This window comes from Saccopteryx bilineata, chromosome X (assembly GCF_036850765.1).
Source record: "Saccopteryx bilineata isolate mSacBil1 chromosome X, mSacBil1_pri_phased_curated, whole genome shotgun sequence".
NCBI lineage: Eukaryota > Metazoa > Chordata > Mammalia > Chiroptera > Emballonuridae > Saccopteryx > Saccopteryx bilineata.
Genome location: NC_089502.1, coordinates 136,479,262 through 136,491,462, shown reverse-complemented (window position 1 = coordinate 136,491,462; position 12,201 = coordinate 136,479,262). Strand labels below are relative to the sequence as shown.

The 12,201-nt window shown below is 39.6% G+C and overlaps 1 protein-coding gene across 2 annotated transcripts in view; it reads right to left on the bottom strand.

Moving 5' to 3' along the window:
- The window catches only part of VEGFD (vascular endothelial growth factor D), a 48,153-nt gene that overhangs the window by 11,811 nt on the left and 24,141 nt on the right, over positions 1-12,201 (bottom strand). The window contains exon 2 of one of the 2 annotated variants that reach the window (XM_066249725.1): positions 4,268-4,469. In XM_066249725.1, coding sequence (XP_066105822.1) covers positions 4,268-4,469 — 202 coding nt within the window. The remainder of the gene's footprint in view (positions 1-4,267; positions 4,470-12,201) is intronic. The other variant, XM_066249726.1, reaches the window with a different exon arrangement.

Sequence of the window (12,201 nt, the reverse complement as noted above, 5' to 3'; positions counted from 1 at the left end):
GTAGAACTATTCTTTCCTCAAGTGAGAGTTTTCTCATTTGCAATTGCCTAATAATCCTGTTTCCCTAAAATGATAAAATAAACTGGTTCTTTTTGATGGAAGGAACAGTATTGTGGCCATCCTACTGAATCTGAGAAAAACAAGAGAAAGAGACAAGTCTCAGGCAATAAAAAGATCACGTACATTCTCATAACACAGAACTTGCTTTCCTCTCACAGTTTATTTTTTAAATAAAATTTGACACTTTTATACTTAAAACTGTAGCCTTTCTAAGGCTATTTTCAGGAAATTATTCAATTTTATGATAAAGAAAACATTTAAAGGCATTATGTTAGCTTGCCATGGGACTGTAGAGTTTATTATATGTTGAGAGAGATGGTGCAAACCTGTGGTAGGCAGCTTCTAAACTGACCCCCAACGAGGCTCACCTCCTGGTTTTCACATCTTTCTCTCTCTCTCACACACACTTAAAAAAAAAAAAGGATTTTTATATAACGAGCATGAAGGCTGTAAACATGAGAGATAAATTATCCAATTAGGTGTCAATATAAGTATCACTTAATTCACTATTCTTAATCATGAATCTGAGAAAAAAAGCAGTAATTAAATTATGAAGATATTCCTTGTTTAAAATTCTACTCAAGGACCTGGCGGTTGGCCCAGTGGTAGAGTGTCAGATGTCCCAGGTTTGATTCTTGGTCAAGACAGAATGGAGAAGTGACCACCTGCTTCTCCATCCTCCCTCCACCCCTTTCTCTTCCACAGCTATGTCTCAATTGGTTTGAGCAAGTTGGCCTCGGGCTCTGCGGATGGCTTCGTGGAGCCTCTGCCTCAGGTGCTAGGATAACTCAGTTATGAGCGTGGCCCCAGATGGGCAGAGCATCGCCCCCTAGTAAGCTTGCCACATAGATCCCGGTTGGGGTACATGGAGAAGTCTGTCTCTCTGCATCCCCCCCTTCACTGAAAAAAAAAATTCTACTCAAATATTATTTTCCATTCGCTTTTTTATAAAACTAAGTTTTGAAAGTTGGAGTGGTAAGATTTTAATCAAAATTGTGTGGAACTATGATCAATGCCACTGAATAAAGGCTACACAACTCTACTATTATTTACTATTGCCCAGCAAGATTGTTCTGCCTCCGAGATTACCCTGAAATCCATGAGAGAGTTGATAATGAATTGTAATTAATGTACCATGCCCACTTGATTATTTACTGCTTTTAATTTAGTAAAAACTTCAGCTCATCCCACACATATGAAACATTTTAGTTTTTTTAAAACATTTTTATACTTTTTATGGTTTCCTCTTTAGAACATGTCAATGTCACTGACTTTTTAAAATCATTTAGTCTTGGTTTTACGGTAATGCTTGCCTACCTCATCTTCAGAGAGTATCTCTAGGCTCACGCCAGGCCTTCACACAGGAACTCTTATTAAGGCCTTGGATCACAGGTGAGGTATGAGCCTTTTCCTTTCATAAAATCCATGATAATTTATCACATAGAAACAAATAGAGCTTCAAACTTCAGGCTCAAATGGGTTCCAGGCCATGGTTCCAATGACCTGAACTCATTTAAACACACGGTCATGCACAAGCACAAAGAATTCTCTTCACACTCATGTCCATGATGCAGCCAAGGGATTTATCCCTGTCTATGCACTGCCTTCCCCACAGCCAACAACAGCTGCCTGTGCAACCTCATCAGCTTTTTAAATTTTTTTTTATTTTTCTGAAGTTGGAAACGGGGAGGCAGTCAGACAGACTCCCGCATGCACCCGACCGGGATCCACCCGGCATGCCCACCAGGGGGCGATGCTCCTCCCATCTGGGGCATCGCTCTGTTGCAACCAGAGCCATTCTAGTGCCTGAGGCAGAGGCCACAGAGCCATCTTCAGCACCCGGGCCAACCTTGCTCCAATGGAGCCTTGGCTGCAAGGGAGGAAGAGGGAGACAGAGGAAGGAGTGGGGGTGGAGAAGCAGATGGGCGCTTTGTCTATGTGCCTTGGCCGGGAATAGAACCTAGGACTCCTGCATGCCAGGCCGATGCTCTACCACTGAGCCAACCGGCCAGGGCTCATCAGCTTTTTATAAATACAGAAAAATAAAGATTACTCTAGAAAGAAAGAAAAGAAAGAAAGAAAGAAAAAGAAAGAAAGGAGAGAGGGAGGGAGGGAGGGAGGAAGGGAGGGAGGGAGGAAGGCAAGGAGGGAGGGAAGGAGGGAGGGAGGGAGGAAGGGAAGAAAGAGAGAGAAAAAAAGTAAGTATAATTTTGGTTTAGTGGTCAGTTTGAATTATTTGATAGATATAATCCATTACCAGGTAATCATACCTTAGTCAAATCTAAAATGCTAGGTCAACAATGCCACAGTGGCTTCTTACATTGTTTTGACATGTCATAAAAACGTTTATGCCTAATTAGAGGCCATACAATTTTATTTGACAAGTATTTTATTCATGATGGCATAGTACATACAGAAAATGGTTTTCTTATAAAGAATTGCCATAACTGACTCTAGAACAATCATCCTTTTTGTTTTAAATGTTTCTTTATAGTCTGGCGTTTATATTATTTCATCTAGAAAATTCACCATCCCTGCATTATTTTCCTAGTAATAGCAATGTGTGTTACTACAACTCAGCTTCCAACTTCTACTTTTCTTTCATTTTTTTGTATTTTTCTGAAGTGAAAAGCAGGAGACAGAGAGACAGACTCTCGCATGCACCCGACTGGAATCCACCACCTGGCGAGCCCACTAGGAGTGATGCTCTGCCCATCTGGGGTGTTGTTCCATTGCAACTGGAGCCATTCCAGCACCTGAGGCGGAGGCCATAGAGCCATCCTCAGTGCCCAGGGCCAACTTTGCTCCAGTGGAGCCTTGGCTGTGGGAGGAGAAGAGAGAGAGAAAGGAGAGGGGGTAGGGTGGAGAAGCAGATGGGTGCTTCTCCTGTGTTCCCTGGCCAGGAATCCAACCCAGAACTTCCACATGCCAGGCCGACATTCTACCACTGAGCCAGCTGGCCAGGGCCCTACTTTTCATTTTTAACAACAACAACAAAAAAATCACAGAATGTTGAAGAAATAAAGACAACTACACCTAAGATATATATTATTTTTACCCATATGTGTATAGCAGTAGAATGTTTCTTACTGATGAATACCTAGGTTGTTTAACTTTTTTAAAAAAAACTCTTTTTTTTAAATTTTTATTTAATTTTATTTTTTTACAGAGACAGAGAGAGAGTCAGAGTGACGGATAGACAGGGACAGACAGACAGGAATGGAGAGATGAGAAGTATCAATCATTAGTTTTTTGTTGTGCATTGCAACACCTTAGTTGTTCGTTGATTGCTTTCTCATATGTGCCTTGACCATAGGCCTTCAGCAGACTGCGTAACCCCTTGCTTGAGCCAGCGACCTTGGGTCCAAGCTGGTGAATTTTTGCTCAAACTAGATGAGCCCACGCTCAAGCTGGCGACCTTGGGGTCTCGAACCTGAGTCTTCCGCATCCCAGTCCGATACTTTATCCACTGTGCCACCTCCTGGTCAGGCAAGGTTGTTTAACTTTTTAAGTAAATGCAATTTTTTTCTATTAAGAACTACCTTTCTGGCCTTACTAGGCAGTGGCACAGTGGACAGAGCATTGGCCTGGGATGCTGAGGATCCAGGTTTGAAACCCCAAGGTCGCTTCTTGAGCACAGGCTCATTTAGCTTGAGTGCAAGCTCACCAGCTTGAGCGTGGGATCATGGACATGACCCCATGATCACTGGATTGAGCTCAAGGTCGCTGTATTGAGCAAAGGGTTACTGGCTCGGCTGCAGCCCCCAGGTCAAGGCACATATGAAAAAGCAATCAATGAACAACTAAGGTGCCATAACTATGAGTTGATGCTTCTCTTCTTTCTCCCTTCCTGTCTCTGTCCCTGTCTCATTCTCTATCTCTAAAAAAAAATAAAAAAGAACCACCTTTCTAGGTTTGTTTTGCCTCACATCTTTGGGTTAAGTATATTTCTATATTTTGAAGTGTTCTTCTGTGTTGATTTTTTATCACAAAATCACATTGAATGTATTTCTCCACTGAGTAGATACAGAAAACCAGGATTCTCCACTAACACCAAAGCTAAAAAATAGAACAGCCCTGTTCCTCTCTCTAACACATACTGCCGTGCTCAAACTTTTGGAAGAGGTTGGTGCATTTGTTACTATCTGAGAAAGCAAAGACTGACTTACACACACAAACACATACACACATACACACATACACCTACCTTTTAACGTTTCAATGTCATAGAAAGTTGCCGCAAACCTGGTGGACCGATGGGATGCTGAACGAGAGTCTGGGGTGGTGAAACTTTTCAGCTTCAGTCGACATCTCCATAGCTTCCAGTCCTCAAAGTGTGTGATTTGCAGCAGTTCTTCCAAACCAGAAGCCTCCCTAATCTGCTGTTCAGATCCTTCTAACATTGACTGCTTGGAAAGAACCAAGTAAAAATACTGGTTGAAAAGCAAGTTACATCTCCAGGAGATGTTTTCTCTAAATCTATGTCCTCTAGTTGACCAATGTCACCCCATTAAAATTAATTGTCTAAATAAAATAAATAAATAAAAGCAAGTTACTAAAGTTTTACTTTGTCTGATAACCTTCTCTGCTAACACTTAAGAATGTAAATAGAGTTTAAAAGAAACTAGAGATGATTCAGATATATACCAGTACCTCGGGAAAACAAACGAGTATTTTTGATTCACATTCAGCTCAGTTATGATTGAATCAAAGGAATTACTTATTCCCCCTGGGTTTGCAGAACATTTAAAAACAACAGTGAACTTCAAAATGATATGTGTACATCCTAACCCCCAGAACCTGTAAATGTGACTTTATTGGGAAAAGAATTTTTGCAGATGTCATAAAATTAGGTAATCTTCAGGATTACCCAGGTGGACCCTAAATACCAAGACAAGCCTCCTTATAAGAGACAGAAGAGGAAAAACCACAAACACAAAGGAGAGGATTTTGTGAAGACACAGGCAAAGATTAAAATCATGCAGCCCCAAGCTAGGGATGGCCTGTAGCCATGAGAAACTGGGAGAGGCCAGGAAGGATTCTCTTCAAGAGACTTTGGAGGGAGCAGCACCCTACTGACACCTTGATTTGAGAATTATGGACTCCAGAACTGAGAGAGAATACATTTCTATTGCTTTAAGCCACCAAGTTTGTGGTAATTTGGTATAGCAGCTCTAGGAAATTAATACATAATTAAAAATCACAGTATTTTTGTGACAGGATCTAATGACAATTGCTTTCATCTCTAATTATTTCTTTGAGAAATTGACCCACCAAGTTGTTGGGACCTTCCCTATAGTCACACAATGAAAAAACATTTTAAGATCCTAAGAACCTGAATTTTCTGACTTCTAAGCCTCTGAGCATTTTTTATGTTTAAACCTGTTCACTATTTCAAATATATATTTTTTTTCTGACAAAATACACTTCTAAAGTTTATGTTGAAAATTTTCTTTCCACATAGTTGCATGACCTGTATTGACTGATAAGATGCCTGGATTTGTGAGTAAAAAGGAGTTAGCAAATAAGGTTTTTAGTGTATATCCTAATTACTCAAAATTAGGGGTGTGGTTATATTAACAACAATACATGTATACAATGAAATACTATGTGAGTTGCCAAACCAGTACGTAGAGGTATATTGAGACATCTATGGGATTGGGATTTTTTTTTTTTAATATATGATGATGGATCAGTACTGAATTGTCCAAAAGTGGATGCTCAGAAAAGTAAATGTAGTTCAAGTCAAGTATGATTCAATTATTTTTTAAATTATGTATGTGTGTATAATATACATCATATATATAAACAGTTAACCATTGGTAACTATATATATTATATATATAGTTTAAAACATATATAATATCTGGAGAGATATAAGGAAACTTATACAGTAGTTAATTCTCTAGATCAGAAGTTGTCAAACTATAGCCCCTGGGGCTAATTCAGCCTGTTGCCTTCCTGTTTTTATAAATAAAGTTTTATTGAACACAGCCATGTCCATTCATTTACATAGTGTCTGCGGCTGCCTTCATTCTACAATGGCCAAGTTGAAAAGTTAAGACAGAGATCCTCATAGCAGTTTTAATCTGGTGACATCAGAGAAATGGCGCTGTGAGAAGCACGACCGACAAATCTCCCCAAAATTTCAACAAGTTCATCAACCAGAGACAGAAAAATCTATCCTTGGAGCGTCTGGGAGTCCCACATACTAAAAACAAAGGTAGGATCGAGCAAAAAATTGACTTAATATGTAATCAACCCTGAAGGAAATAAGATGGAGAAAGGAATACTCTGCCTCCTCACTAGCCTGAGCAAAGGCTGCTTTCACTTGGAACTGAGAGTCGGGGGGCTAAGGGTGTGGAGGAAGCTAGACTGTGGCACAGATGTTCATTCAAGCCGAGGCCTGCGCCACGAGCAGCAGCTGCCAGCGGCGCGGGGAGTGTGCCAAAGCGAACTTCCCTATGCCTGAACTTCTCTGGGTGGGCGGGGCGCCTCACCCAGTCATTCAAGCTAACAATCAAGCATCAGGGGAGGGGCGCGCGGGCAGCTTGCAGTTCTTCCTGGAGTGGATGGGCAGATCCAATCACTGAAATTAGCTTAACCCACAGTCTGCTCACCTCCCAACTGACCTATGAGGCTCTAATTGACAAGATCTCTCTCAGTTCAGTGATCCAAGACAAGAGGCGTGATATTTTTTAGTGCCTCTTGCTAAAGGGGTGGGGGCAACTTCTGATTGGCAGAGCTTTCATACTCAGGGATATTCGCTAAAAAGAGGGACTTGGCAGATGTTAAGACCTGTACTGCAGGCAGCGACTAGGACATCTTCTTCCCAGCCAAAACAGGTTACAAAGTGTGGAAAGCCTGGGGAGAGTGGTCCCACAGAGTGCTAGGTGTGCTGAACAGGCCTGTAGGCTCATAGAAAGTCACTTTGAGAGCAATTGGCTCCCAGCACCGCCTAGTTACGCTGGTGGCTCTGACTGCCACAGCCTTACCCAGAGCCCTGCGTTGAGTGGGGATAGAGTGGGGATTTGCCAGCTCTTTGAGCCTCTTACCCCCAGGCAGAGGCAGTGGCAGCCTCATAGCTGGATTATCAGGCTGCTAATCCAGGAAGGAGAGACTTGGAGAGAGGCTCCAGGAAAACGGACTCTCTCATTGTCAGAGCCTGCAAACGCTAACAAGCCTTGACTACCAATGAGATTGAAGACTAATATATGACATCGCTGTAGAGTCTCATCAACTTCAAATCTCTACCTAAGCGTGCCACAGGGGCAGAGCTTGGGGTACAGAGTCACCAACCAGGAAAAGGGAGAGGATGAAGAAGTTAACCTCTCAAAATCAAGAAAAATCCACAGACTTTAAACTTGTTCCACTATTTTTTCTTTTGTTTCTTTCATCTTCTGGCCTTTATTATTATTATTTCTTTTTCCTCCACCTTGGTCCTTTTATTCTCTACCCATCTCTTTCTTTCCTCTTCTTGAACTACACTACCTATAAGTGTTACATTTGTCATTTTATTTCTTTTCTTCTTCCTTACTCTCCATGAGGGTTACGCTCCAAAACTCTTAATTCTCTCTCTCTCTTCATTTTCTTTCTTTTTTCTTCTTTTCCTTTTCCCTTTTGTCTTTTTTTCTCCCTCTCTATTAGTTTCTTCTTTTTTCCTTTTACTTTTCCTCTAATTCAATCCTCAATCACGAACAAATTATTTTATTTGGGACTCAAGTGGTTTTTTTTGTTTGTTTGTTTTTGTTTTTCTGTGTGTGTGTGTGTGTGTGTATTTTTCAGAAGCTGGAAACGGGGAGGCAGTCAGATAGACTCCCGCATGTGCTCTACCGGGATCCACCTGGCATGCTCACCAGGGGGCGATGCTCTGCCCCTATGGGGTGTCGCTCTGTTGCATCCAGAGCCATCCTAGCGACTGAGGCAGAGGCCACAGAGCCATCCCCAGCACCCGGGCCTTCTTTGCTCCAATGGAGCCTCGGCTGCGGGAGGGGAAGAGAAATACAGAGAGGAAGGAGAGGGGGAGGGGTGGAGAAGCAGATGGGCGCTTCTCCTGTGTGCCCTGGCTGGGAATCAAACCCGGGACTCCTACATGCCAGGCTGACATTCTACCACTGAGCAAACCAGCCAGGGCTGGGACTCAAGTGTTCTTTTTTCTGTGTGTGTGTGTGGCATTTTGGTTGCTTTTTACTTCACTTTTTAACTCATTAGCATTCCTCCCAACCCAGGCTCTACATTCAATTTATTATAGTTTTTGCTCCACTTAATACAGTAGAATTTTTTTTCTTTTTTCCTGTTTCCCTATTATCCCTCTCATTATATCTCTTAGTTGACTATCACTTACAAGCAAATCATTTTATACTTGGCCCAAATTATTTCCTTTTTTGCATTTTTTGGGTCCCTACCACCTTTTTTGCCCCTTGAACACTTCCCCCCAACTCAGGCCCTCCATTATAGACAGTTTTTGTTCCATTTACCATAATATAATTCAAAGTTCATCACGACATTTTCCTAAGGAGGAGGGGAGAGGAGGGAAAGAGAAGAAAAAAAAAGGGGAAATAATAAATTATTATTATTGTTTTTTTATTATTTTTTCCCAAATTTTTCCTTTTTTTTTCCTTTTTATTCTTTGTTAATTCTCATTAGTGCTATCAAGAAGACCACCCTCAGATGCCATTAAGAAAAAGGAAATCGAATATCATGGATACAAAAGATAGAGAAGTAGCACAGATAGATGTGAAAAAATCTATGGAGAAAAAATTTAATATATTGGAAACCTTGGAGCTAAATGACAGAGAATTTAAAATAGAAATCATAAAAATACTCAGAGACATACAAGAAAACACAGAAAGGCAATTTAGGGAGCTCAGAAAACAACTCAATGAACACAAATAATATATTACCAAGGAAATTGAAACTATAAAAACAAATCAAACAGAGATGAAAAACTCAATTCATGAACTGAAAAACGAGGTAACAAGCTTAGTTAATAGAACAGGCCAGATAGAAGGTAGGATTAGTGACATAGGAGACAAGCAACTTGAGGCACAACAGAGAGAAGAAGAAAGAGTCTCAAAAATATTAAAAAATGAGAAAGCCCTACAGCAGGCGTCCCCAAACTACAGCCTGCAGGTCACAATGTGGTCCCTGAGGCCATTTATCCAGCCCCCACTGCAGTTCTGGAAGGGGCACCTCTTTCATTGGTGGTCAGTGAGAGGACCACTGTATTTGGCAGCCCTCCAATGGTCTGAGGGACAGTGAACTGGCCCCCTGTGTAAAAAGTTTGGAGACCCCTGCCCTACAGGAATTGTCTGACTCCATCAAAAAGAATAACAGGAATAATAGGTATATCAGAGGGAGAAGAGAGAGAAAATGGAATGGAGAACATATTCAAACAAATAATAGATGAGAACTTCCCAAGCCTGTGGAAAGAACTAAAGCCTAAATTTCAAGAAGCAAACAGAACACCGAGTCTTCTTAACCCCAACAAACCTACTCCAAGGCACATCATAATGAAATTGGCACAAACCAACGACAAAGAAAAAATTCTCAAGGCAGCCAGGGAAAAGAAGAATACAACATATAAAGGAAGGCCTATTAGATTATCATCAGATTTCTCAACAGAAACTCTACAAGCTAGAAGAGAGTGGACCCCAATATTTAAAGTCCTGAAAGAGAGTAACTTTCAGCCAAGAATACTATACCCATCAAAGCTATCCTTCAAATACAAAGGATAAATAAAAACATTCACAAATACAGAAAAGATGAGGGAATTTATCATCAGAAAACCCCCACTCCAGGAATTACTAAAGGGGGTTTTCCAACCAGATACAAAGAACAAAACAAAACAAAACCACAAGTAAAAGCTCCACCAAGAAAACAATAAAACCAAATTTAAACTGTGACAACAAAAACAAACAAAAAAAGGGGGAGAGGACGGAAATTAACAGTAGCAAAGGATGATGGAGTACAGAAGTACTCACAAGATAGTGCATTACAATGAACAGGGTAGGAACCCTTTTCATTAATTAATGGTAACCCCCCTTGAAAAAACCACCACAGAAGCACATGATTTAAGAAAGATAGCAACAGAGGAAAGAAGTATGGAATACAAACAAACAAAAACAAAGAATAGAAAAACAAAAGAGAAGAATCAAACAAGACACAGAACTGACAGAAAGCAATCTATAAAATGGCAATAGGGAACCCACAAGTGCCAATAGTTACACTAAATGTAAATGGATTAAACTCACCAATAAAAAGGCACAGAGTAGCAGAATGGATTAAAAAAAAATCCAACTGTATGCTGCCTCCAAGAAACTCATCTAAGCAACAAGGATAAAAACAAATTCAAAGTGAAAAGCTGGAAAACAATATTCCAGGCAAACAATATAAAAAAAAAAGCAGGCGTAGCAATACTCATATCTGATAATGCTGACTACAAGACAGCAAAAGTACTCAGAGACAAAAATGGTCATTTCATAATGATTAAGGAGACGCTGAATCAAGAAGACATTACAATCCTTAATATATATGCACCAAATCAAGGAGCACCAAAATATATAAGACAGCTACTTATTGACCTTAAAACAAAAACTGACAAAAATACAATTATACTTGGAGACTTCAATACACCGCTGACGGCTCTACATCGGTCACCCAAACAGAGAATCAATAAAGATATATTTGCCTTAAATGAAACACTAGAGCACCTGGATATGATAGACATCTACAGGATATTTCATCCCAAAGTGACAGAGTATACATTTTTCTCCAGTGTACATGGATCATTCTCAAGAATTGACCATATGTTGGGCCACAAAAATAACATCAGCAAATTCTGAAAAATCGAAGTTGTACCAAGCATATTTTCTGATCATAAAGCCTTGAGACTAGAATTCAACTGCAAAAAAGAGGAAAACAACCCCACAAAAATGTGGAAACTAAACAACATACTTTTAAAAAATGAATGGGTTAAAGAAGAAATAAGCACAGATATCAAAAGATATATACAGAAAAATGAAAATGACAACATATCAGAATCTTTGGGATGCAGCAAAAGCAGTGATAAAAGGGAAATTCATATTACTTCAGGCCTTTATGAACAAACAAGAGAGAGCCCAAGTGTACCACTTAACTTCACACCTTACGGAACTGCAAAAAGAAGAACAAAGACAACCCAAAACCAGCCGAAGAAAGGAGATAATAAAAATCAGAGCACAAATAAATGAATTAGAGAACAGAAAAACTATAGAAAAAATTAATAAAACAAGGAGCTGGTTCTTTGAAAAGATCAACAAAATTGACAAACCCTTGGCAAGACTTACCAAGAAAAAAAGAGAAAGGACTCATATAAACAAAATCCAAAATGAAAGAGGAGATTACCACAGACTTCATAGATATACAAAATATTATTATAGAATACTACAAAAAACTTTATGCCACTAAATTCAACAATTTAGAAGAAATGGATAAATTCCTAGACCAATACAACCTTCCTAGACTGAGTCAAGAAGAAGCAGAAAGCCTAAACAGACCAATTAGTAGGGAAGAAATAAAAAAAAATATTAAAAACCTCTCCAAAAATAAAAATTGAGGCCCAGACGGTTATACTAGTGAATTCTATCAAACATTCAAAGAAGACTTGGTTCCTATTCTACTCAAAATCTTCAGAAAAATTGAAGAAGAAGCAATACTTCCAAACACATTTTAGGAGGCCAATATAACCCTCATACCAAAACCAGGCAAGGACGGCACAAGAAAAGAAAACTACAGAACAATATCTCTAATAAATACAGATGCTAAAATACCAAACAAAATACTGGCAAATCGAATACAACAACATATTAAAAAAAATTATACATCATGATCAAGTGGGATTCATCCCAGAATCTCAAGGATGGTTCAACATACATAAAACGGTTAACGTAATATACCATATCAACAAAACAAAGAACAAAAACCACATGATCTTATCAATAGATGCAGAAAAAGCATTCGATAAAATACAACACAATTTTATGTTTAAGACTCTCAACAAAATGAGTATAGAAGGGAAATATCTCAACATGATAAAAGCCATATATGATAAACCATCAGCTAACATCATATAAAATGGCATAAAACTGAGGACTTTCTCCC